At 42.4% G+C, this 27,471-nt stretch overlaps 2 protein-coding genes across 6 annotated transcripts in view; both read left to right on the top strand.

Annotated features, from left to right (window-relative positions):
- Nucleotides 1–17,706, top strand: part of LOC129853307 (voltage-dependent N-type calcium channel subunit alpha-1B-like) — a 193,199-nt gene extending 175,493 nt beyond the window's left edge. For 2 of the 5 annotated variants that reach the window (XM_055919204.1, XM_055919201.1), the window contains 16 exons: nt 386–502; nt 632–697; nt 870–961; nt 1,218–1,368; nt 1,826–1,953; nt 3,204–3,300; nt 4,797–4,902; nt 7,581–7,688; nt 8,178–8,305; nt 8,551–8,720; nt 8,952–9,087; nt 9,290–9,406; nt 10,993–11,031; nt 11,943–12,141; nt 13,258–13,478; nt 14,042–17,706. In XM_055919204.1, the coding sequence (XP_055775179.1) occupies nt 386–502; nt 632–697; nt 870–961; nt 1,218–1,368; nt 1,826–1,953; nt 3,204–3,300; nt 4,797–4,902; nt 7,581–7,688; nt 8,178–8,305; nt 8,551–8,720; nt 8,952–9,087; nt 9,290–9,406; nt 10,993–11,031; nt 11,943–12,141; nt 13,258–13,478; nt 14,042–14,614 (2,448 nt within the window). In that variant the 3' untranslated portion in view covers nt 14,615–17,706. Of the gene's footprint in view, nt 1–385; nt 503–631; nt 698–869; nt 962–1,217; nt 1,369–1,825; nt 1,954–2,219; nt 2,317–3,203; nt 3,301–4,796; nt 4,903–7,580; nt 7,689–8,177; nt 8,306–8,550; nt 8,721–8,951; nt 9,088–9,289; nt 9,407–10,992; nt 11,032–11,942; nt 12,142–13,257; nt 13,479–14,041 lie in introns of all 5 variants that reach the window. The other 3 variants (XM_055919202.1, XM_055919200.1, XM_055919203.1) reach the window with 2 other exon arrangements.
- A 208-nt stretch (nt 17,707–17,914) lies between these two features.
- si:dkey-61l1.4 (collagen alpha-1(I) chain) overlaps nt 17,915–27,471 on the top strand; it is a 77,295-nt gene continuing 67,738 nt past the window's right edge. Inside the window, exon 1 of the mRNA XM_055918471.1 lies at nt 17,915–18,222. Within this exon, the coding sequence (XP_055774446.1) occupies nt 18,117–18,222 (106 nt within the window). The 5' untranslated portion in view covers nt 17,915–18,116. The remainder of the gene's footprint in view (nt 18,223–27,471) is intronic.

Below are 27,471 nucleotides of genomic sequence, written 5' to 3'. Positions count from 1 at the left end.
AGTATATTTAAAACCAAATACTTTTAGACTTTTACTCAAGTAGTATTTTACTGGGTGACTTTCTCTTTTACTTGAGTCATTTTCTATGAAGGTATCTTTACTTTTACTCAAGAATGACATTTGGGTACTTTTTCCACCACTGGGTGAATGACTACTCCTCCTGTCCCATTGCTTTTTCTCCTTCCAGTCTTTACATTATCTACAGCACTGTGTGTACTGGTCTGTGTGGCTGCATTGTTTGGCCTCCGTCAGCAAGCTGAAACTGGACCAACCAAATACAATCATGTTATTTATCTGCATTATTGTCGTTATGTAGTGATCTGGGGTCATGTTTTGAATGCCTCCAGTGAATGGGCTGTAAGGTTTTTGTCCCCCGGCCCCACAGGACCGGCTTTTGAACCTGAGTTTTCTGAGGCTGTTCAGAGCAGCTCGTCTCATCAAACTACTGAGGCAAGGCTACACCATCCGTATCCTGTTGTGGACCTTCGTCCAGTCCTTTAAGGTGACACACACACAAACACCTGCACACAAAGACAAACAGACACACGCCCACACACACATACACACCTCACCCACTGCCATGGGCCTAATGATCCCACCCACTCAAGCCTAAAGAATCCTCTACTTCCAGGCCCTGCCCTATGTTTGCCTTCTGATAGCAATGCTGTTCTTCATCTATGCCATCATCGGTATGCAGGTGGGTGCTGCTTCCGTTATCTCCTTAAATGTTTCCTCAAAATAATTTGATTATACATGCCTACAGACTAATGGTGTGAAATTGTGTTTTTTATTGAATAAGAACATTGTTATACAATGTAAGGCATTTACTGTCATGATCTGTGGGTATAATCGATCCCTTACTTTTCCAGGTGTTCGGAAACATTGAGCTCAACGAGGACACATCCATCACTCACCACAACAACTTCCGCACTTTTCTTCAGGCTCTCATGCTACTGTTCAGGTATATACATTATTAAATGACCCTGTCCCTGTTTCTCTCCCCCTCCCCTCCCCTCCCCTCCCCTCCCCTCCCCTCCCCTCCTCCTGAAGGATCCTCCACCATAGTTGGAACAAGAACTGGGAACATGTTTTAGTACACTGTGAACATATCCCAAATTACTCAAAATGTATCTTTTTGTTGTTGCTGTATGTCACTATTTCTGTCTGTCCATTGTCTGTCCATTGTCCGTCTGTCTGTCCACCCCTGTGTTCTGCAGGAGTGCCACAGGAGAGGCGTGGCATGAGATCATGCTGTCGTGTTTGAGTCACAGAGCCTGTGATGAGAGGTCAGGCAACCTGGGGAAGGAGTGTGGCAGCGACTTTGCCTATTTCTACTTTGTGTCCTTCATCTTCCTCTGCTCTTTCCTGGTTAGTACTGATGTCTTCCAACATACACACATAACCGTTAGATCTGTGTTGATGTGCAGCACAGGAGGTTGGTGGCACCTTCATTGGGGAGGACGTGCTCATGGTAATGACTGACGTGAAATGGTATCAAATACATCAAACACATGGTTTCCATTTACTCAGTTCCAGCCATTATTATGAGCCGTCCTTCCTTCAGCAGCCTCCACTGATGTGCAGTCTGGTAATAAGTGATGTTAACTTTAGGCAATGGTCTGAAACGTAGGATTAGTAGTTACCTAATGTTATGCAAAACTATTTAAATACAAAAAAAGATTTGATTTGACCTCATGTTATGCAAAACTATTTAAATACAAAAAAAATTATTTGATTTGACCTAATGTTATGCAAAACTATTTAGCTGTCTTTTGTTGTCATACTGTGTCTATTCCTATAAATCCTTGTTAAACCTCTCTTCCAGATGCTTAATCTGTTTGTGGCTGTGATCATGGATAACTTTGAATACCTGACTCGAGACTCTTCTATACTGGGGCCTCATCATCTGGATGAGTTCATCCGTGTTTGGGCTGAGTACGACCCTGCTGCCTGGTATGTGTTTCTCTTTCCCTTCCTCCATTTGGCTGGCTGGGGCTCCTACTGTATCTCATCCAGTCAGAGTGGAATCTAGTATTACTGCTACTAGTATGGAGGGGACTGACTGACACTGCCTGACACTTTGTGACTTTCTGACAATCCTCTATGTAGATCGTATGATAGCATACCTCCTAGTACGCAGTCAGCCCTCTGATTATCATTGTTCTCTTGAAGCTGTCCTGAAGTTGTTGTTTCTATATATCTGCTTGTTCTTTTTGCAGCGGACGGATTCGCTATAACGATATGTACAACTTGTTACGAATTATCTCGCCCCCCCTTGGCTTAGGGAAGAACTGCCCTAATAGGGTAGCGTACAAGGTTAGCAACCCCAGAACATTTCCTCCACAAGGGTGCTTTGTGTTCCTATGCCAAGAGACGAAACTGAATGGCTGTGCACCAATGACTCGCCTACACACTAGCACCTGCCCTTCTAGACTGACTGGCTTTGGTTAATGACGCCGGACAGGAAACAAAGCTTTCAAAGCCCCAACTTTGCCTGACATTGGAATCCCTACGCAATGCCTACTTTCTATATGGTAGGTCGAGGTATAAAGTGAGGTAAAGGTCGAGGTACAGACATTCTGGTCTGTACCTGGTCCGTCTCCTATCTATGTACAGTTAGATTAAACATGAATCACTGATATTTTGTCCCAAATTGATCATTTGATTCAGATCTTGAAAACATCTGAATTGGATCAACATATTTACATACTGTAATGTGTTTTTGGGATCCTAGATATAAACGTTGTAAAGAGAAGAGAAGGCTTTAATTAATTCTGGCATTGATACCTTTGTTTCCGTGCTCTTGGTGAACCCCCTCCCCCCTGGATGTCTCTCAGCATGCGGAAGCAGACATCCTCACTACGTACGATGCTGTCATTCTCTCCCCATTCGCATCCTGTGTGTTCTGCTTCTCACTACAGACTCACTCTTCCATTCCATGTCTCCCCTCAGGGATCTGAGCAGCTCACTTCTTCCTGAGCTGAGTTTACCACCGCACTGATGCATCCCTGGTCCACCGTGGCCAAAGATGGCATCCATCTCCATGTCACTACGGGAAATCTAAATAACACAGATTTCTGTTTTTTGTTTTTTCCTTTTGGTTAATTTTGTATTTATTTTTTCCTTTGTGTTCCTATCCTCCTTCTCTAACTTCCCTATTCTTCTATATTTGTTTTTTTGTTTTTGTTTCCTACTCTGTGAAGTGGCCGTATCAAGTACCTCGATATGTATCAGATTCTCCTCCACATGTCCCCACCCTTAGGTTTGGGAAAGAAATGTCCGCCAAGAGTCGCCTACAAGGTAGCCACGCCCTCTGCTTGACCTGTCTTCCCGTTGGCTTAACCTCCTGCCAATCTCTGTGCTCTGCAGTGTTCTCTTGTTTCTTTTGTTTGTTTTGCTAGCGCTCTGATCTTTTTGGTGTAGCCCCCCACCTCCCTCCCCCTCTTTCTTTGGGCATAGCTACTTTCTTTGGAGCAAGCTCAGCTGGTGTGGTGATGTCCACTAAAGGCAGAGAGAAACAGTAGACCATGAGATACATACAGTATCAACACTATGTGAACACTTGTTACTAAGCATTTTGTTACATTTACATTAGTAGGTGTTAAACTCTGAAAATATGGATAATAAATACATCATTAGATTTCATATAATCCATTCTCTGTCATTTAATACATCCAACACAGCAGACATGCACAGATTAATAATTGGAATAATCTGTATATGTTATTTTACAATGCATACAATAAGTAATATTAGACCAATCGAGCACTGTCCCCAGACAATTTCAATCATGTATCAATCAATATACAGTCTTATTTAAAAGGGGTTTAGTATTGCTCTCCCTCTCCCTTACCTTATTTTAGTCTATCCCCTGAGTTGTGTGCCTACTGAGGGTTTTTGTCTTGCCAGTGTGTGTGGCTTCTGTGTGTTTTACTCCCTCTGTTTCTGTCTCATTCGCTCTCATCCTGTCTTTCATCTCTACTTTCTCTCTATCGATGCGTGTTCCCATGTGTGGGTAGGTGTGTTTGTCTCACCCCTCCCCTCCTCTCCTCTCTCATTCTGACTTGGGTCAGCCTTACTTTTGCACTGCCTCTGATAGTAGGTGAATGCTTTTTGTGTTCAGGGGAGCTCAACTCTACCACAATAGCTTAAATATCAAACATAGTACTATGTGTGCATGTAGTGGTGTAGTTATCATCCCTTTGATAAGCAGTTCAGGTTATTTTGTGTGTGACACGTGATTTTTCTGTAGATGCTAGGTCTTAGTCCTCAAGATGTTATTGACTTGAGCAGGACTGATTCTTTTTATGATTGTTAGGAGGCAACCACAGTCGAGCTCCTGAGATCTTTGAGGCACTTCCATGGTTATGCCTTTTCTCACCATTATGCCTTTTCTCACCATTATTTTGATCAATGTCAGTCTTGCACCGGTGCACTTTGACCTGCAGCATAGTGCATACTGTAGCCAATAGCAGTGAATGTCAATGTTTAGTTTGTCTCCTTGTTGTACTAATTGAGAAAACGTTTTGTGTGCTGTAGTTAAATTATCCCGACCAAATCCTTAAACCTTCCATATGATTCATTTACAAGACCAAATCTGAAGAACAAACAATCACAACTTATTGTATTGTTGAAATAAAAGCATGGTAAAGCACTCAATATACTCTACATGAGTCCTCTGTGAATATTACCAGCAGCACACAGTCTGGTTTCTCCTGATTGGCCAATGGTCTGGCTGAAGTGTTAACAGTAAAAGTGTGTTCTAACCTTCCCCTCCGTCCACACACTCTCTCCAGCGGTTAGTCAAGATGAACATGCCCATCGCCGATGACAACACAGTCCACTTCACCTCTACACTCATGGCCCTGATCCGAACGGCCCTGGAGATCAAACTGGCCTCAGGTCAGACAGCTCTGTCCCCTATCTTTCCCTATTCTCTTCCCTTCTCCCTTGTCCCTTCTCTTCCCTTCTCCCCTGTCCCCTCTCTCTCCCTATCCTCTGCCCCCTCTCTCTCCCTCCTCCCTGTCCCCCTCCTCTGTTCCCTTTCCCTCCCTATCCTGTGCCCCCTCTTGCCTGTCCACTCACCCCTCTCTTTTCTCCCTCCCTATCCCTGCCCTGTCAGCTGCTGGGTGTCTGCTAAAATTCCACTGCCCAACACACTCTTGGAATGTGTGATACATGATAGGAGCGGTGCATACTGTGCCTCTGGAATCTATCCTTCACTTTTAATGAGGCCAACTTGATTAGATCCCTACAAATCATCTGGGGTAAATGATCAGCCGAAATTGTTGCAACCCCTATTACTAGCCTGTTCAACCTCTCTTTCGTATCATCTGAGATCTCCAAAGATTGGAAAGATGCCACGGTCATCCCCCCCTCTTCAAAGGGGGAGACACTCTAGACCCAAACTGTTATAGACCTATATCCATCCTGCCCTGCCTTTCTAAAATCTTCGAAAGCCAAGTTAACAAACAGATCACCGACCATTTCGAATCCCATCGTACCTTCTCTACTATGCAATCTGGTTTCCGAGCTGGTCATGGGTGCACCTCAGCCACGCTCAAGGCCCTAAATGATATCATAACCGCCATCGATAAAAGACAGTACTTTGCAGCAATCTTCATCGACCTGGCCAAGGATTTCGACTCTGTCAATCACCACATTCTTATCGGCAGACTCAACAGCCTTGGTTTCTCAAATGACTGCCTCGCCTGGTTCACCAACTACTTCTCAGACAGAGTTCAGTGTGTCAAATCGGAGGACCTGTTGTCCGGACCTTTGGCAGTCTCTATAGGTGTGCCACAGGGTGCAATTCTCGGGCCGACTCTTTTCTCTGTATATATCAATGATGTCGCTCTTGCTGCTGGTGATTCTATGATCCACCTCTACGCAGACAACACCATTTTGTATACATCTGGCCCTTCTTTGGACACTGTGTTAACAAACCTCCAAACGAGCTTCAATGCCATACAACACTCTTTCCGTGGCCTCCAACTGCTTTAAAATGCTAGTAAAACTAAATGCATCCTCTTCAACCTATTGCTTCCCGCACCCGCCCGCCCGACTAGCATCACTACTCTGGACGGTTCTGACTTAGAATATGTGGACAACTACAAATACTGTACCTAGGTGTCTGGTTAGACTGTAAACTCTCCTTCCAGACTCACATTAAGCATCTCCAATCAAAAATTGAATCTAGAATCGGCTTCCTATTTCGCAAACAAAGCCTCCTTCACTCATGCTGCCAAACATACCCTCGTAAAACTGACTATCCTACCAATCCTTGACTTCGGCGATGTCATTTACAAAATAGCTTCCAATACTCTACTCAGCAAACTGGATGTAGTCTATCACAGTGCCATCTGTTTTTTGCCACCAAAGCCCCATATACTACCCACCACTGCGACCTGTATGCTCTCCTCGGCTGGCCCTCGCTACATATTCGTCGCCAAACCCACTGGATTCAGGTCATCTATAAGTCTTTGCTGGTAAAGCCCCACCTTATCTCAGCTCACTGGTCACGATAACAACATCCACCCGTAGCACACGCTCCAGCAGGTATAGTTCACTGGTCATCCCCAAAGCCAACACCTCCTCCTTTGGCCGCCTTTCCTTCCAGTTCTTTGCTGCCAATGACTGGAACGAATTGCAAAAATCACTAAAGCTGGAGGCTTATATCTCCCTCTCTAACTTTAAGCATCACCTGTCAGAACAGCTTACCGATCACTGTACCTTTACACAGCCAATCTGTAAATATTCTGTAAATACAGCCAATCTGCTATTTATCTTTTTGCTCTTTTGCACCCCAGTATCTCTACTTGCACATCATCATCTGCACATCTATCACTCCAGTGTTAACGCTAAATTGTAATTATTTCTCCTCTATGGCCTATTTATTGCTTTACCTCCCTAATCTTCTACATTTGCACACACTGTACATATATTTTTTTATATTGTGTTATTGACTGTACGTTTGTTTATGTGTAAGTCTGTGTTGTTGTTTTTGTTGCACTGCTTTGCTTTATCTTGGCCAGGTCGCAGTTGTAAATGAGAACTTGTTCTCAACTGTCCTACCTGGTTAAATAAAGGTGAAATAAAAATAAAAGGCAATGCATTCTAACTCAAGCAAAAAACATGAGTTGTAAATGTTAAATGTAGCTTGTTGTCTTCACAGACAGACAGACAGACAGACAGACAGACAGACAGACAGACAGACAGACAGACAGACAGACGTTATGTCCCCTGGATGTGTAGCAGGTGCAAATGCTGCTTGTTTGTTGCTTACAGAGGGGTTTGCATTAGTAGATTTGGGTCCCATTTGGTCTCATTAGCCTACTCTGTGGTGGGCTTTGTGTTTAGGGCCTGCAGAGTGAGTACATTATGCTTTTCTCTAGCTTCACTGCTCACTGCCGCTTTTAATGACCTATTCTTTATTCTCTGTCTGCTTCACCTCCACAAAGACTCTAAAAACTCATGTTTAATTTCCTGTCTTTGTTGCTTGATGCTGTACTTGTTGAATTAGATCATTGTGTGTATTTGATGCTAGAAGATTCTATGTTCTCTTGTGATCTTCTCCTCAGGGATGGTTGCCCAGCGTCTCTCTGATGCTGAACTGAAGAAAGAGCTCTCACAGATTTGGCCAAGCCTCTCACAGAAGACTATGGATCTGTTGGTGACACCACACAAACGTAAGTACATCTGCATGGCAGTCCTCTCGGAACCTTGTCACTGATCCTTGTCCTTGTCACTGATATATTTCATCTTTACAAAAAGGATACTTGGAGTGTATCTTTTCATGCTACATCTTAAAGTGGCAAGCCCCAGACTCCTCACTCTGAAACAATATTACACATAGATTGCCATAACAACCATAACCCTTGCTCTTACTTTGTCATCAGCTAAGATTCTAGTCGTTGGCTTTGTCTCCACTGACATCTTGTGGCAGGATCTAAGTATCTCATCTGAGAACAATGATATTCTAGACAGATGCTCCTTCTCTCAAGCCTGGCATGCACCAAATTTCTTCAAACAGCTAAATCACTCTTTGTTACAAGTGATACCTTTGGCTTGACTGAATTGTATTGGAGATTAAGTGGCATCAAAGGGTTTGGATGAGACCAATAGAGATGGATGAGAAAGCAGTTTTCCTCACCCACTCCTTTCTGTCTCTCTTTCAGCCAATGAGCTTACTGTTGGGAAGGTGTATGCAGCCCTGATGATCTTTGACTACTACAAGCAGAACCGAGCCAAGAGGCTCAAGGAACAGCAACAGCAGCAGCAGCAACAGAATGCTACTGGCTCCCAGGTAGCGCGCGCACACACACACACACACACACACACACACACACACACACACACACACACACACACACACACACACACACACACACACACACACACGAGAGTCACAAATTCCCCCCCATGAAAATGTCCTGCCAAAACCAATATGCGGATTCAAGTTTTGATTGATTATATTCTGAAGGTAGAGACCTGGATCAATATTGTGCAGTATGTTCAGTATATCAGCATCCTGCCGTCTTTCATCCACAGGGGAAGGTTAGGGCTCTGTATAAACCAATGCTGCCCCTGACTCACAAGCAGGAAAAAGTGAAGGAGAAGGCCATGACCAACGTGGAGCCTCCCTGTGAGCTACTGCCTCAGCCTCAGTCTCAGGCCCTACCTACACCCAGTTCCACCCTGCTCAACAACGGAGGCACACTGTGAGTTCACTAACATACAGCCAGTGGCCATGTCTCTCTTGTCTTGGGATAAAACACTATAATACTTTATAATTGTAAAGCTTTTAACTTTAAAACAATCAGCTGATAGTTCTATGACTTCCTGGAAAACAGTGGCAAATGTAACTGAGTGGAGTGGACTATCCTGGCAAAAAGATAAAATAATAATAGAATGACAATAACATCTTCATCTGTTAATGTCTAATAATTCAGGCCAGGCCATGACGGCACCATGAAAGGATCATCCTCCTGGGTGTCAGAGAAGTCTAGAGAGGTCCACAGACCCAGGAATAAGACACCTGTCCGAGTGGGCCATTTTGAGGATGTCCCAAACCTAACCATCCCCCAGGTACTGTAGCCAGGCCAGACTGCCCACTACTTTGTTACACACACATGAACATCATGGCCTGCTACCTGCATTTTCTCTCCTGATGTATCTGTTCACAGTACTTTACTTGACTGGATGTACTTATCTCTGTGCAAGCATTTATTTGTGTGTGTGCATGCGTGCATTCGTGTATGTGTTCGTATGTGTGTGTTATGTCCCTCAGGAGTCAGTGGAGATGAGGAAGATGGACACCAGTTGCAGTACAGTGCCTGGTCCTGGGTCTGGACTGGAGAGCCAGGGAAGAGCTGTGTCCATGCCCCGCCTCAACGCAGAGCTGCAGGTACAGACACACCCTAACACACACACACATCATTTGTGAAGCACAGCAGATGCTCCATGCCATAACTAAACTCTCTTAGGGAAAGCATGGTTGCATGGTGTTTCTCATTGGCTATACTGGGGGTAGATTACTATGGTCAGGTGGCCATCTCTATGGGGGGGTTGAATTACATTCGATATTACTGCAGTATAACTGCTGGGGAAAAAATGTATCCTTCAATTCGTCCCAAGAAATATAATCAGCTCCTCATTTCCTGAGTGATATTGATGTTAATCGATTGTTGTGTTTAAGTGCATTCCTTTCAGGTTAGAATGGATGTGTGTTGATCCTACTTTTAGTGCACAGAAGAAGTCCTGGAGTATTTGATTAGAGTCTGGCAGACCGCCAACTATTTGTCCCGTATCATTTTTCCTCTCCTGCCAACTGATTATAGTGGCTCAAAATGGATGGGTGTAGAAAATGAGAGGGGTGATCCCCCATGCGTTCAGGGAGGAAGAGAGTAATCATGTTACTATAGGATAGAGAATGTAAAGAGGGATAAATGGGATGAGAGGAGAAGAGGATTGCCTCGTGACCTGTTGTGTAATTTTTCTCACCTCTTCTAAGGGCAGGAAATCCTTCAACAATACAATTAGAGATGGCCTTTCTGAGATGGCTTGCTATTGTTAGAGTGAAATGGGGAGGCATGTACCCTGAACTCTACCCTGAAACAGATGATGGATTTACCTCTGTCTCCGGCTTGGTTTTCCATCGCTTAATTACATTTTTCCCCTTCCTTTTTGGGGCAATGCCTCATTTCCCTCTCCCTGGCGATGCCAGCACAATCAGGGCCGTAAATCTCCCAGCATGCCTCCACCTCCTCAACATCCTCTTTGTGCACTAGTGATATGTGACACCCAGGGCAGACATGAACCCTCACATGAAGCCTCTTGAAGAGGGAAAATGCCCCTTGTTTCATTTTCAAAGAAGCCCAGTGAGAAGCTAAGCCCAAATCCTTTTAAACTGGAGTGCTGGATGATAAGAGGCTGTACTTGTTGATTTAGTGGTTTCAGCACCTTTTAATATGTATGAAACCCTTTTGATTCCCTAGAGGCAGCTCTGGCCGATAGACTTGCCCCACCTGGCTCTCTGCCAGGTCAGTAGCTTGGCTCACAAGAACAAAAGCTAAAGAGACAGATATGTTTTCTAGGATATTTTACTATTAATGGTCAAGGGGTTATTGAGTATCAAAAGACATAAAGACATGGGGGAGTTCTGTCTGCTTGCAATGGGTAATTCTGTCTTATTGCCAGGTGCTGAAACACACAATGAGATATCGCCTTCCTTTAAAAAGAGCATACTGAAAACCAAATTCCCTCAGTGGCCATTTAAACGTAATGATGTCATATTTACAAGCGGATCATTTATTTTTAATAAGCATGTTAAGACACCTGTCATTTTCCTGCTACTTCTCCTTTATTCTTCTCCTAACTGTTCAATGTCACCTCTCTCCGTCTACCCTCCTATTGTCTCCGGTCTCTCTGGCCTGATGCTTTCCCATGGACCTCACCTCTTCCTCCTCCTCCCCCACCTGTGCTGTGTGACAGAGGAGCAAGTCGCGCCACTCCCCGGGGACCCTGTTGGCAGTACGTAGCCCTGTCTCCTCTCCCTCATTATCTCCTCTGCACCTCCTCTACTTTGTTTGTTGATCCCAATGTACTAGTATGTGTTAAACTAGATTCTATTTAGTATTAACTGGCCACACAGGTGTGTAAAATGGTAGGTTCTGCAAGCATATGATTGTACAGTATGTCAGTGTTTGACACTAGGTAGGACATTAACAACCCAGTATACATGTGTGTTATATCATATACAATGTGGGGGATATACTGTGTGATTTTAGGATGAGAGTTAAGCTCACTGTAAAACTGTAAATCAAAGGTCTAGCCAGGTACAGTGTCTCGTCGAGGAGACTCTTCCTTTGATCCTTCGGTGGGGACTGTACAACACTAATTAAAACACAGCTGCTGATGCCAACCTGCTCTTAGATACCAAGCCCATGGAGTTTGTCAGTAGTAAACTAGTCATCTGATGGAGCTGTTTTGGAGAGAGAATGGTCTGCTGCTACAGGTGGAAACTTCTTCAGTTTCCTCTTTAATGCTCTTTTCCACAAGCAGGCATCTAAGACTTAGGGAAATTGGTAGTCGTGTCTATGATTTTACCAACAACAATCCAGGTAGGCTGCTATGTTTTTGAGGACAGTGAAAATGTGAGTAGTATCTTTTGCAGCAAGGCTCTGCAGGACAGATGTATCTCCACTAGGTGGAAATGGTGTTTCACAATGGAGTCAGAGAGCTGTAAAATACACCAGCGGAGGCTGGTGGGACGAGCTATAGGAGGACGGGCTCATTTTAATCCCTATTCCTTATGGACTAGTCAGTGATCCTTATTCCTCATGGACTAGTCAGTGATCCCTATTCCTGATGGACTAGTCAGTGATCCCTATTCCTCATGGACAAGTCAGTGATCCCCACCTATTCCTGTTGGTCCCACACAGCCAGTTCCTGACTGCAGCCCAATGAAACGCTCTGCGTCCACCCACGCCCCCCAGCGCCCCCAGGAGGTGAACCTGCATGAATACACCCTGGAGAGGCCCAGCACCCAAGAAAGGCCTCACCATCACCACCACCGCTGCCACCACCACCGAGAGAGGGACAAGAAGCAGCGGTCACTGGACAGGACGCCAAGCACCATTGGTTAGTGCACAGACACACACTATAAACACATCATGTTTTTAATGTGCAATTACAGGGATCTCTTTGTCATTGAAGTTACAGGGTGTTACAGGGTGTTACATGGTGTTATATGTTATACGAATGGTGCCAATACCCTGATTACAACATGTGGGCATTTAACCATAAAGAACTGCAGCCCACTGTTCCCCCAGTGTTACTAGAATGTATAGCCCTCTCTGCCTCTCTTCCTCACTGCCGTACTGCCTCTCTTCCTCACTGCCTCACGGCCTCTTTTCCTCTCTTCCTCACTGCTTCTCTTCCTCACTGCCTTGCTGCCTCTCTTCCTCACTGCCTTGCTGCCTCTCTTCCTCACTGCCTTGCTGCCTCTCTTCCTCACTGCCTTGCTGCCTCTCTTCCTTGCTGCCTCTCTTCCTCACTGCCTTGCTGCCTCTTCCTCACTGTCTCGCTGCCTTACTGCCTCTCTTCCTTGCTGCCTCGCTGCCTTACGGTCTCACTGCCTCGCTGCCTCACTGCCTTCCATCCAGTAAGAGTGTGAGAAGCAGACCACAACCCAGCTGGCTGGGGTTCATCTGTTATAGAGATCAGCACCATGCTCAATGGAGGCATCGTTCAGGCCTGGGTGTTACAGTGGAGCTCTGCAGCTGATCTTTATTACACAGATAAAAGGGACTGACAGACCAAAGGCTACCCAATGACCTGCTAATTTATGGGCACCTCTTGTCTCAGCAGGGCAATGCTGAGGAGAGGATCATTTTTAGGGAAGAAAAGCCTGCTAGTAGTCTGTCCTTTGTACGCGTTTAAGAATCTTCTGTTTCAGAGTGAGGTAAAGAATGGGTGCAATCAGCTGTTGAATTGTGAATTCAGAGGTGGAGAGGGTTTAGGGTTGGGTTAGGTTGAGGCCAGGATTGAACATAGGCTAGGGTTGGAGTTAGGATTAGGCCAAGATTGGGGTAATGCTAAGATTAGGATTGGGCTAGGTTTGACCACATCCAACCCACATCCAAGCCTAACCCTAGTCTCAACCACAACTTCAACCCTAACTCTAGCTTCATGTCAACATCCCGGTTCAATCTTAACCCTGGCCTAACATTAACCCTGGTTTGTATTTCCACTAAGGTGCACCAGGAGACCCGGCTGCAGAGCCCTCGTCTAGAGACAGAGTGCAGGACCGCGGCCGCTCCCATGAGAGGAAGAACCACTCGACGGCGGGGGAGAAGCAGCGCTACTACTCTTGCGATCGCTACAGCAGCAGGGAACACTGCCACACCACCAAGTCTGCGACCACCAGCTGTGCCACCTCCCCCAGTGAGGTGCAGGAACCCAGCATCAACAAGCAGGTGGGAGGGCATGGACAGGGTAGGATAGGATATGGGCAGGGCAGGAAAGAGTATGGGTCTGGCAGCGTGGGGCATGGTATGATATGGACAGGGCATGGAAAGGAATCAGGGTATGCAATGAATAATACACACACTAGACATTATCAGTAAGTTTATGTCTGTCTGATTTAGTACAGCACAGTGTATATTGTGTGCAACGTTCTTAGTGATGATCTGTCTGCTCTCTGTTTCTGTCTCCACTGAAACTCAACTTTCTCTTCTTTCTGCCCTTTAGTGCAACCACTCATGGCCTTTCAATTCTCTTTCCACTCTTCTTCTTCTTCACCATTTTCTGTCCATTTTGTCTGTCTTCTCCTATCTTTTTCCTCCCATCAATGACTGTCCTGTCCTTTCATCTCTCTGGCCTTCCTGGTTGTTTTGTCTGTCCTTTCCCACTATGCTCTCTCTCCTCACCATCTCTCCTCTTCCCTTTGTTCTGGTGACCCTGTCCTCCTGTCACCTCCTCTCCTGTGCGGTCTCATCTTTTTTATTGTTTCAAATTGATTTGTCCAATTTTCATCTAGGGTAGTGGTTCGGTTAGAGGCAGCCCAGTGATGTTGACCTCAGGGGCTATCACACCTAGCCGTGGACGCAGGCAGCTCCCACAGACCCCCCTGACCCCCCGCCCCGGGGTGACGTTCAAGACCGCAAACTCCTCCCCTGTGCACTTTGTGTCTGCCCAGTGTGGCAGCGGCATGCCCACCCTGAGTCCTGGCCGGCTGAGCCGTGGGCTGTCTGAGCACAACGCCCTGCTGCATAGTGGCACCTATCACATCCCCTCCCCCATCACCCGCATCAGCTCTGAGCCCTTCCTGGGCTACAGTCACAATGACCCCCAGGGCCAGGGTAGCCCGTACTGCAACCTCCGGGATGAGCTGCTGAGCCCTTATGCTGCCAGAGCACGCTCCCCTCGGACTCCACGTCCTCAAATGAGGCCGGGGGCCCTCCACCTGCCTCCGCCACCCCAGCAGAGACGTGCGGTGCCCAACGGATACCACTTTAACTTTGGTGGTAATGGCAACGCCAGCCTGGGCTCTGGCTCTGGTGCCAGGCCACCCAGGTACTATCGCGAGGCAGAGGAGGATGAATGGTGCTAGCATGGCTTTGAACAGATGTTTTTAATGCATTTTGAGGAATCGTGATGAGTTTTATCATCTTTTTTGAAGGCTTTAGTTTACACTGTTGCTGTATGATAAGCTAATTATGGGAAAAAAATCATGGAGGGTTGGAATTCATTTGAATGTGAACAAAGCAGCAGCATTTTTAGGACCTGGATGAACATGAAAGTGGATGTGGATTCGGTGAATTGTTGGTAATTCAGTTGGATCTGACCAACTGTAAGGTGTCTTATGCACTGAAGACAATGGCATTTTTCATTGAGGGTACTTTTGCTTTGCTTCTTTATCAAATGTAATTATTTTTCAGTCTTGATAGTGGCCCAGATAGTGGCATAAGAAACCCTCCTACAGGTACACAAAGTAGAGATGGGTGAGCAGCAGCCCTCTTTGCTGTCTCTGCGATGAGCAGAGTGATCGGCTCAATGGAAAGTCCCATTACAATACCTAGACACTGTTAAGCACGTGTAATAACACATTATTAGGAAATACTTATTGAAACTTCCCTAAGAAACACACTGGAAAATATCCCAAACAGATGTTGCTTTGCTTTGGGACTCTTAGCATTCGATAATATAAAGGGATTTACAGTAGCCCAATCCATGATATGGCATTCCCTTCCTGTCAGAAGATACATCCTGATAGAGCAGAGGGATCGATGCTGTCATTCCAGACAATGATTGTTGATTTGCTGCTGTTTAACCATCAAACTTCACTACCACTACTAGAGAGAAATTAGGAATGGAAATGAAATGTTATTTGTTTTATATAAAACTATTGTAGATGTTATCTTTTCACTGTCTGCATTTTTTGTATGATGTAAAAACCCCTTTGTTTATGTAAATTGCTTGCAGTTTGTCATAATTTCAGGTCTGTTTCTTACATACTCTCTGCTTCCAATGTTTAATACAAAGTGCCTATCCTTTTTAGATATACTGTAGTAAAGATGCAAAGTCAACCGTTTTTGGAAAGCGTCAACACTTAAGTAGTTTGTTCAAATGGCTAGTTCTGCAGGAGAACAAGATGTACAGCCAGCCTTATCTGAGAAACGCTAACTTTTATTTGAGAAAAAAATGACATTTGAATGGAAATGACTAATTACCTTATGATTGCTGATATTTTTCTTGTTTAATTGTCTTTTTGGTAAATAATTTAATCAATTTGAGGGGTACAATGAAAGCTAGTGCAAAAGCATATATCACGAACACTTAACAAACATGCATTAACTGCATTAGTAGCATATCAGTTCAGTTAGGAAGACATTATCAGAGTAACACAACTGCATGTTTAAATCATAAACCTGGTTGACAACAGTTATGAAGATGTAGTAGTGTATATTTATTCTCCTTGTGAGGATACTCAACTGCGATAGCATTGCAACCTCTGTATTGCCTTCTGTTTCAATGTTAGAACTGCGGACTTAGTAAAGAACATAAGGAATCTGATGATAACAAACAGTGTGCACTTTTTGGATGGATGTGCTTGAGAAGCAAAGATTAATACAGATCCCTGATGAGAGAGTGTGTTGAGTTGGGGCCCTAGCACCAGCACACCGGACCCCTCTGTCTCTCAATTGGCTCAGACCCCTCTGTGGTAAGGTTTAAGTCTCCCTATTGGCTCGGACCCACGTGACTAAGATCTGCCCCCCGATCTAAGCTTCCATTTTTAAGAAGAGCATTTCCCAGCTGTCAGATTATAATATAAATCTGGTTCACACCTTCTATCTTTCTATCTACCCATCCCATGATAACCGCTGATGTTGATGGTTCACATCTGCCTCTAAAAAGCTAAAAATATTATACATGGACAGTAATATGTATACATGGACAGTAATATAATATCATGGAAAATGTTGCCCTGGGATGGTTGATCTAATTTTTGGATAGCTAAAAGATTCTGCTCTTTTCTATTCTACAGTACATTGGGGGTGGAATGTAGCAAGGTATGCTGTATTAAGGATGCACTACTCCAGTGAAGGTGTTGCTCAATTACTGATAGTAGCGGAGATACTGTAGGTTGGACCAGGTGTTGCCATGACCACACACTCGTCTGGGTTCTGTACTGCATATTTCCCAGAAGCAGGGTTTTGATGACAGGGAAAGTAGGGCTATGCAACAAGACACTAAGGTCATGTACTTCATCCATTCTGTAGCTTTACGTGCAGAGATCTCCAGATTCATTCTTCAGCATGATTGTGACCAAATGTTTTATATAAAAAGTTTTTTTTTATCATTATAAAAATGTATTTAAAAATGCATTAGGCACACCGAGTAAAGCGGAAATTCATAAAGTATTTAGAAATACAGCAACTTCTATATATTTGCATGCATACAATTTGCCCATTTTGATGATGTCAAGAGGTAAACCTGTGTCTTAAAAAGGAAGTAAACAATGTTATGTTTATTTCTATCTGTTCCGTGTCAGGTCACCTGAGAGGGGTGATCGCTTCAGAGGAGGGTGTTCAGAAATATTGAATAAACTGTAATGGTTTTATTTTGTATAAGACAGGAACAAATTCTCCACATTATTGTACAGATACATTAATTGATTACCCCTTGACATGTTGCCATGGCGGGTCAAAAACATACATATACTATCAGTCTCTTCCTTCATCTCTGTGGCCTCTGTATTATTTATTTCAGAAGAAACATATCCACACCCTAGTCTCTAACAGTTGGTTGCCAAACATTGAACTGTTCCTATTTCTTGTTCTGCAAACCAACTGCAGTGTACATGTGGCTTCTGGAGAAAATAATGTTTGCATGTTCTGACAATGTATGTGCATGTAAATCTTAGTACTTTTTGATACCATCTGTTCATTTCTTGTTCATTTTTACTGATCTTTGATATAAACTGTGGGGTTTGTTGAAAAAAAAACTTTATATAAAAACAGTATTGAACAATGTTGATAGTTCCAGCCATGCAACAGAGCTGGGACATTATTTGGGTCTTGAAAGTGAGTTGTTTGTTGCCTGATTATGTTTATTGGCCAGACTTAGAATTCTGAAGTTGTTTCTACATTTACATTTTGTATGCAACCAAGTTCCTTGAATAAAAAAATCATATGAAACAAACATGCTTCAATATGTATTATAGCTGGAATATGTTTTATTTATGAAATAAGCAGACAATGACCAGTTGATGTTTAGGATGGATGGGTGAAGGTGTATCTTCTGTAGGTGTCAACGGCGCAATGTCATTGGTCTACAGCCTACAATGGGCGGAGACATTTCCCAAAATACACAAGGTTCAACATCCTGGTGATGCTCGAGTCGCGGGAAACAGTTGAAGCATCAACTATCTCGAGCCTGCCTAAAACAAGACAGCACTTTACCAACAAACATACCTCCGTTTTTTTCCGATGTAAAGTAATATTGACAACCTAACATATAGAGGAGTCTTTCCACAAAGATATTTGAATTAATGATAATGTTTTGTTACTTTTGTTGTCATTGCTGTTGTGTATCTAAACAGAACAAGAGCTATGTTATATCCGATAGAATTGATGATATCATTAGTGGCTATTTACTCTCTTGAAGCCGCTATTGATGATTTTGAAAGGGATATGGGCTCGGAGAATCTTGGGAAAGGTAAGACAGAGCACATCAATGTATCACACACGTACTTTGTATCGTTCTTCTTTGATGTTATTTCTCCATCTAAAACGTTCATATGAATTTGGTATTGGCAAATGTGTTGTCTCAACAGGTGTCTGAAAAAACGAATCTCTCTTGCAATATTTTCTATGATAGAATGAAACATTTTAGACAGTTGCTGCACTGTTCTAACTCAACTGCTAATATTACGAACTGAAGTAGCCCATATTTCTGTACCCCAGTCTGTTTAGACAATGATATTCACGATGCAGTAATACCATACTCAGCCACTTGGAGCAGCTGTTGATCGTTTTTAGTAAACTACATTGTCACCACAAACAAGCATGTATTACAGTTATAGCGTAATAATAGTTTATATCATTTTGAGGCAAGATGGGAATAATGTGTTTTACTCTGGAAATTCTGCTTAGTTCTAAAACATTCTCTGCTCTATCATTGAGGGAAAGAGGCTCAGGTAGGCACCACTAGGCAGGCAGGTTGAGTTGATTAACCTCCATTATAAACTGGATTGCATTGTGCCTACGAAAAACCCTTAGCCGTGGTATATTGCCCATATACCACACTCCCTCGGGCCTTATTGCTTAATTATACAATGGGTGGGTCTAATCCTGGATGATGATTGGTTAAAACCGCATTCCAGCCGATGTCTGTTCCATAAGTTACCACCGGCTAAAACTATGACGTTGAAATGCCTATTTACTCTATTCCATCTGACTGCCCAATCCACTGACTCATCAGCCCAGCCAAGCAATTTATAAACTTGATCTCCACTATAAAAGCATCTAGACATTGTCTCCCATGTCTTTTAGATTAGCATTTGGTTTTCAACAATGGAGATTTGTATAAACCTTGCTGTCTGTTTCTCCAACATTTGCAACATTGTTACAATATTGAAATTCGTTCTCCAGCTGTCCCTTAGTAATGAACATGTCGGGATGAGACACACAGGCAGACAACTTTTCTCAGCCAGTTGAAATCATGAATCAGCTGGCATAATTTTTAAGGATATATACAAAGAAATGTCAATAGAAAACAGGTTAAACGAAATGCAGATAGTTTGCAGTTTTTCCAGCTTCAGTTTGAAGCGATTGTGTTAGCTGTGTTGTTGGCTAGCTCCTCTGATGCGAGAGCACATTTCTATGCTAGGGGAAATCACGCATCATTAACTCATTGTTATGGATGTATCCAAATAAATGTCACTAGAAAACAGCTTAAACAAACACAAATGGAGCTACTTTTCTGTTATTCTGGCTGCACTGTTTGACATGCCTGAAAGGTTAGCTGTAGTTGGCTAGCTAGCAATCAAGGTTTAAGAACGTTGCCAGCCAATATGGCAGTGAAACATTTAGAACGAACGAACGTCCATAGATACAGGACAAAAAGACTTAACAACTGGGTCACGTCTCTGGCAACCAAACCGATAGAACAAACAACCAGCCAGCTTGGGTAGCAACCTTAGATTTGTGTCGGGATTATATCTCGTGAAATGATGAAATAGTATGAATAAATTCATCAAAATAATTACGTTTTTTATGAAAATATGTCAATTGTTATTTGAATATGTTGGTAACACTGTTTAAAATTGATAATGCCCTCGAAGCCGGTGTTTGGGAGATATATTGGCACGGTTTGCCACACCCATGCAAGTATATCCTCCAAACACCGGCTACTCGGGCATTATCACTTAATTATCTGCTGTACCTGTGAAAATCAATAAGTATAGAATTTGGTTCATATAGGCTACATAATATGCATAGTAGCCTCAGACAGTAAACACAGAGTTAAGTAATTACCATAATTTCCCATACAATGTCACCACCTCATTCCAACATTCCATAATATCTGCTCTTATACAACGCTGTCCATATGTGAAGGGAAAATATGCTGATAATGTTTTCTAATAGTGCTTGTGTTACCATAAGATCTCATGAGCCACATTTCATCCAGCTGCTCCCAGTGCAGCTCTGCGAGTGAACAGGCCCACAGGCTCAGGGTCAGAATTGATTGGTCTGGCCTGGGAGAGCCAGTTACAGACTGGACTGTATGAGAATGAGGGAGGAACGGAATAATTTTGTGTCATTCTGAGAACCCCTTCCCATCTACTATGACCTGTACATAATCCCATAGTGATGTTGGTCACCAAAGGGAAAGACCTGAAGTGTCTCGTTCTGCTCAGTCATTTATGTAGGGTGTTTCCAGTTGAGTTGGTGTGTTCAAAACTCCTTCATGAAGTCTGGTTCTGCCTCTTGGCAACCATGTTGGTTCATTGAATAGAGCAAGGGGCGGCTGCCCACATTGTTACAAGAGGGTCCCTTGGGTTAGGTTGGATTGCAGAGCCCAAGCCCACTTAGCACACTGTTGCTTGAGCAGCTTTTTCTGTGAATAGACTTTCAATTAGCCTATGTAAAGATACTGGTTCCAGTATCTCTAAAGAAAGCTCTATTGCAGGATATCGACCATAACCTTATTTAAATGTATTTATTCACATTTGAGTGATAATTATTGTGCTAAAAAAATGTCAATATCCATGAGGTAACAGCTCCATAAATATGTTTTTCTAATCTATCTGTTACTAAGGCTTTGATATGTGACAGCGGAACAAAGTAATTCCAATGACTAACCATGTAAATTATGGTATGTAATGTCATGTTTTAATTGTATAATTAACTGTCTTGGACAGGAACGGGATCTGTTTGCTCTCTGTTCCTATATCGTGTCATTGAGTGCAGATCAAAGCGTCTGTGCTGTCTGGGTCTGAGGGGCACCACTCCAAAGCCAGACTACTGAAGCCTGAATGCCAGACATACAGACAGTAATTAATGTTATCCTGGTTTGATAACCATAACTATGTGTCCAGGGGAGAATAACATCTGCCTGCTGATTGTGTGTCTGGACAGCATTACATAGGCCAGGCCAGGGGCACCTGGTGGAACTATGGCTGAGAATATTATAGAAACTTGACGTTCAGGGGAAACATGAAAACATGATTTTCTGAGCGATTGTCAGATTGAGTCAAAATAATTATGTAATAAGTTTGGGAGGGATACCCATGCTAGACATGCAGGTTGGTATTTATTGTTATGAATCTTGCCTTGTAGGCAGCTCTACGGAGTGGTCACTAACTGGCACAGCCACAAAGTCATACAATCAGATTTGAAACCTAACCCTAGCCTTAACCCTAACCTTAACCACACTGCTAACCTTAATGCCTAACCCTAACCTTAAATTAAGACCAAAAAGCACATTTTTGTTTTCATGACTTTACGATATAGACAATCTTGACTTTGCAGCTGGCCCATTTAGAATAAATCACTCAGTTCTGCCTCCAGGGCAAGCAAGATTCATGACAATAAAAGCCAACCTGCGTTAGACATGCTGGACAAAATAATTAATTTTTCAGGTTGCTCAGTTTGGAAACCAACAGTGGTGGCTAGAAAACCCTCTGAAATGTCAGAAATGTCCTCACAATTTTAGAAGGCCATGTTGAATTATGATATTGTTATGCGTGGTTAAGTACTGTATTGGGAGTTGCAGCTAAAACTTTACAGTATTTGGCTTTAGCCATCCAGCTGTCCCAATGTCATCTCTTGTGAGTTATCATCATGCCTGTCTGCTTAGGTGGCCTATTTGGTGAGGTGATTGCTAAAGAATTTTAAGTAGGCAGGATAATTGCAGTTCTGCTGTTGGCAGAAATCTACAAACTTTGTTATGCTGTGGCTTGAATAAATGCTCACTGTCATCTGTGTGAATTTTAATCATGGGTCAGGAACTCAAGGCAGTATTTAGATTAATTAACCTTGCTCATGTATATATTTTTTTCACCTTTATTTAACCAGGTAGGCCAGTTGATAACAAGTTCTCATTTACAACTGCGACCTGGCCAAGATAAAGCAAAGCAGTGCGACAAAAAACAACAACACAGAGTTACACATTGGATAAACAAAGGTACAGTCAATAACAATAGAAAAATCTATATACAGTGTGTGCAAATGGGGTAAGGACGTAAGGCAATAAATATGCCATAGTAGCGAAGTAATTCCAATTTAGAAAATTAACACTGGAAAAGCATTCCAAGTTCTTATTTACGCTTACACACAATGGCTCTGCGGTGGGTAGTAACCATCTTACGGGCTCCTCTTGACCAATTCTGTGTTTTTTTTATGCTGATCTCAACTTTGTTTGGTACATAATGTCTCTGCTATCATTTCCTATAACCGTAACCAGCTTCTGGACATCAGAACAGAATTAACAAACCTTGATTTGGATTAACATGTCTACTTCAACGAGTCGGCATATCTGGACGTTCTGCTTACTCCGGACTAGGCCTTAATCCCGGGATGTGAAAGAAAAAGTGGCGGCGAAAGAGAGGCAGGCAAGGCAGCATCCTGATGAAACTATTGCCCTCTGCTCTATTAGCAAATGTGCAGTCACTGGAGAACAAACTGGATGAGATTTGTTCGAGACTATCCTATCAACAAGACCTGAAAAACTGTAATATTCTATGTTTCTTAGAGTCGTGGCTGAACCAGGACATGGATAATATACACTGAGTGTACAAAACATTAAGAACACCTTCCTAATATTGACTTGTACCCCACCTCCTGTCTCCTCCCTTACTTTCTCCCCCTTTTACTTCCCTCTTCCATTTGTGCAGTAATGCTTCAATTAGTTGGTTCTAATTTTAAGTAGAGCAAATATTTCCATATACTGTATGTTTGTTAGCTGCATGTGTGACATAACTCCACCAGCCCTATTTATGACATAATTTACAAAGATTATATCGTTTTTTTTAATCAATTAGTAAATTTGAGTTTAACCATAATAGTTGTTTAATATGTGTTCTGTCTTTTCTGGTGGATTGAACTGAAATTGCAACCAAATTCTATGGCTTGTTTTAAAAATAGCAATATTTTGGAGATTATTTAATTTTCAAATAACCAGAAAGAGGTTTTAATCTGAATAAAGGGAAAAATGACTTTCTTTAATCTCTTTGAGCTAGGGGGCAGTATTTGACGTCCAGATGAAAAGCGTGCCCAAAGTAAACTGCCTGTTACTCAGGCCCAGAAGCTAGGATATGCATATAATTGGTAGATTTGGATAGGAAACACTCTAAAGTTTCTGAAACTGTTACAAATAATGTCTGTGAGTATAACAGAACTGATATGGCAGGCGTAACCCAGAGGACAAACCATTAAAAAAAAAAGTTTCAGCCTACCACTGTTTCCAATGGCTGTCATGTTTATTATGAGGCGAAATCCTCCCATAGTGCAGTTCCTAGGGCTTCCACTAGAAGTCAACAGTCTTTAGAAATTGTTTCAGGCTTGTTTTTGGAACAATTTGCTAGAATTTGTAGTTTTTCTAAGTGGCTCCCATTTTGGCTGTAGTGTTTTCATGCGTGTGGATGAGAGTGCGTTCTTTGTTGTTTATCTCCGGTAAAGTTAATAACGATTCTCCGTCTTAAATTTGATCGTTTATTTACCTATTAGGGTACCTGAAGTTTGATTATAAACGTTGTTTGACTTGTTTGGAGAAGTTTATTGGTAACGTTTGGGATTCATTTTGTATGCATTTTGAAGGAGGGAAACCGGTGGATTATTGAATGAAGCGCGCCAGCTAAACTGAGTTTTTGGGGATATAAAGAAGGAATATATCAAACAAAATGGCCATTTGTGATGTAGCTGGGACCTTTTGGAGTGCCAACAGAAGAAGATCTTCAAAGGTAAGACATTTATTATATCGCTATTTCTGACTTTCGTGGCGCACCTGCCTGGTTGAAAAATGTTTTTCATGCTTTTGTATGCGGGGCGCTGTCCTCAGATAATGGTGTGCTTTCGCCGTAAAGCCTTTTTGAAATCGGACACAGCGGCTGGATTAACAAGAAGTTAAGCTTTATTTTGATGTATGACACTTGTATATTCATGAATGTTAAATATTTCTATTTCTGTCATTTGAATTTCGCGCTCTGCAATTTCACCGGATGTTGTCGAGGTGGGTTGCTAGCGGAACGCTTGCGCCAGAAAGGTTTTAACATTGGGTGAGACATTCTTACTAATCTGCTAGAGAACAATTTTGGATTTAAGTATAACTTTTGTAAGACTGAAAACTTTAGTGAGAGGTCTAAAAACAAGCTGCTATGTGTAGACAAGGCCAAAAGCAAATAGGTAAACTGGGAAATGACTAAACAGTTAATCAGGGTGATTTTTCCACAAATAGACAGGTATTTTCCTTTCCATGGTAGCAAGTTCTTATCTATTTTTGCTAACTTTCTATTGAAGGAAAAAGGAAACCGCACACTGCTCTTGATAGATTCACTGATATTTAATAAGCTTACGTATCGGCGTCACGGCATTCGTCAGAGCTAACTTTCTATTAAAAATGTATTGTAATGAGATAATTTCTTTCGGGATATGTCCACTTCACTGTCAGACCATTTTATTGATAAACTACACAATAATATAGTACACTTATCATAATTTAGTTGTAATCAAGAGGTTAGAACAATTATCTAGATCCTCTATGAGGCTGTGGAGGGATCCAAATTGTGTATTTTTAAAAAACAGTAATCATCAGCGTACAATGCCATCTTTATTTTTAACCCCTGGATTTCTAGCACCTTGATATTATTTTTTGGATCTGATCTTAATAGCTAACATTTTGATAATAAATAGATATGCTGATAGTGGACAACCTTGTTTTACACCTCTTGACAGTTTAATACTTTCTGAGAAGTAGCCATTATTTACTACTTTACTCCTAGGATTACTATACATAACTTTAACCCAGTGTATAAGAGATTCTCCAAAATGGAAATATTCCAGGTATTTATATATAAATTCCAGTCGTACTTTATCAAAAGCCTTTTCAACGTCAGGTATGAATATCAGGCCTGGGTTCCCAGAGTTTTCATTGTGTTCTATTGTTTCCAGTACTTGTCTTATATTATCTTCAAATTATCGTCCATGTAGAAAACCTGTCTGATTAGGATGAATAATATCCGACAATACCTTTTTAATTCCTTGCGCTATGCATTTTGCTAGAATTTTGGCATCACAACACTGAAGTGTAAGGGGCCTCCATTTTTAATGGACTGGATGTTTATATTTACCACTTGGGTCCTCTTTCAGTAATAATGAAATCAGACCTTTTTTTGAGTATCTGCTAATCTACCATTTTTATAGGAGTGGTTAAAACCTGCTAATAACGGTCGTCTGAGTACATCTAAAAGGTTTGGTATACCTCAATTGGTATCCCATCCAGCCCTGGTTTTCCCAGACTTAAAGGCTCTATTTGCATCAAGAAGTTCCTCCTCTGTAATTTGGGCTTCACATTAGTCTTTCTGTACAGCTGTTCATTGTATTATTAATGATGATTTATTAATAGAAAATAAATTCTTACAATTAACTTTGGTTAGTGAAGATAGAGGAGAAACGAAACATGTGCTTAAAGTTCTTTGCTTCCTCTTTCAAAATATATTTTGGTGAATCATGGGTGACTCTGTCTTTAGTAACAAGTTTCAGTAAATTATTTTTGGTGGCATTTTCTATGTTGAAGATAAAAACAATAATTGACTGCATTTTTCCCCATATTCCATCCAGTTCGCTTTATTATTATTTTTCACTCCTGCACTGACTCAATTCTATGCACACACATTGGACTCTACCCACACACTCTCACATACTTACAATGACACCCCAACGGATGAATATACATACTCCCACACACACATAACACGCGCACACATGCATACTGACGCCACACACACACACACTCACCAAATACACTGCTGCTACTGTCTATTATCTATCCTGTTGCCTAGTCACTTTACCCCTACCTATATGTACATAGTACCCCTGCACATAAACTCAGTACTGGTACTCCCTGTATGTAGCCATGTTATTTTTACTCGTTATTGTTATTCGTTATTCACTGTGTATTTATTCCTTATGTCACTATTTCTACTCTGCGTTGTTGGAAAAGGACCCGTAAGTAAGCATTTCACTCTTAGTCTACACCTGTTGTTTTCGAAGCATGTAACAAATGCAATTTGATTTGATTTGATTGACTTGACTATATCTTTACTTCACTTTCAACTGACCTCCATAGCCAGCCCTCTCTACAGGGCCACATTTGGTTTGTGTGGGTTTGTTACTTAAATCCTCCCTAACCTGAATTCTATCGCTGTCTCCTGGTCTGGTGGTCTGGGTCCTGACATCAGCGACCTGGCTCTCCAAACACCAGTCAGAACTGTGAAAAGCTCCACTAAGAGCTGCAGTGTCTTTTCAATTATGGACCGACGGTTCGGGCCAGGGGTATCCAAGAACAACAGTTGGCTGAGCTGAGGTGCTGAATGGATTTATCCTGGCAGGAGTCAGACAGGGGCTGGCCTGTTGGAGACTAAGGGAGATCTGTTGTGGTTAATAACAATCACTGACTTTCCTTGGCACCATTAGCTAGCTCATGGGAAACCCGAAATTCCAAGTAGGCCATTTCATTTTCTACCTTGATTTCAGATGCAGCAATTTATAATTGATCACAAATTGGTTTAGGCAGACAGAAATGACATACATTATACTATCATGATCTGCCTGCCTTGTTGCTCTGAATATACCATTTTGCATTATTTCATATTCACAACACACCAACCCCTACCCAAAACGTTTATTGACCTCTATGATGTCTATCCAGATTAAAATTAACACGACATTATTCTCAAATGTATAAAGGGGGCATATGTCAGTCTGGATTTCCTTTATAGATGCCAAATGCAGAGTATTGCTTTACTTTGCAAACACACTTGGTGGATTTGGCTGCAACAGCACTGACATTCAGACCTAGGCCTACCTCCTTGCTTTGAGAACACACAGGGCTAGTGTTCCCTCAATTATTGTTTAAACTCACAGATGAGCCCCCCCCCCCCCCCCCCCCACACACACCATTTATGATGTATACTCCACCTACAGTGAGGAGACCATTGAAATGTTTCAAGTTAAACCTGCATCTCATGACCGCAATGTAAAACTCTTGTTAAAATATTTTTGTCCAACTGCAGCAACTAGAAAGGAGCAGCTCAGTAGCTCTCAGGCTCACTCAGATGTAGTTATTGTCTGTGATGCGCAGTGCAATGTACTTTAAGAATGATGGATTTCCTCCTGATGGTTTTCAAGTGCACAGTGCCATGGCTGTCTGGCTCCGCCAGGGCAGGTTCTACACAGCTGGAGCCCT

The sequence above is a fragment of the Salvelinus fontinalis genome, chromosome 4, assembly GCF_029448725.1.
Source record: "Salvelinus fontinalis isolate EN_2023a chromosome 4, ASM2944872v1, whole genome shotgun sequence".
In the NCBI taxonomy this organism is placed as follows: domain Eukaryota; kingdom Metazoa; phylum Chordata; class Actinopteri; order Salmoniformes; family Salmonidae; genus Salvelinus; species Salvelinus fontinalis.
This window is presented reverse-complemented; position numbering and strand designations above follow the sequence as displayed.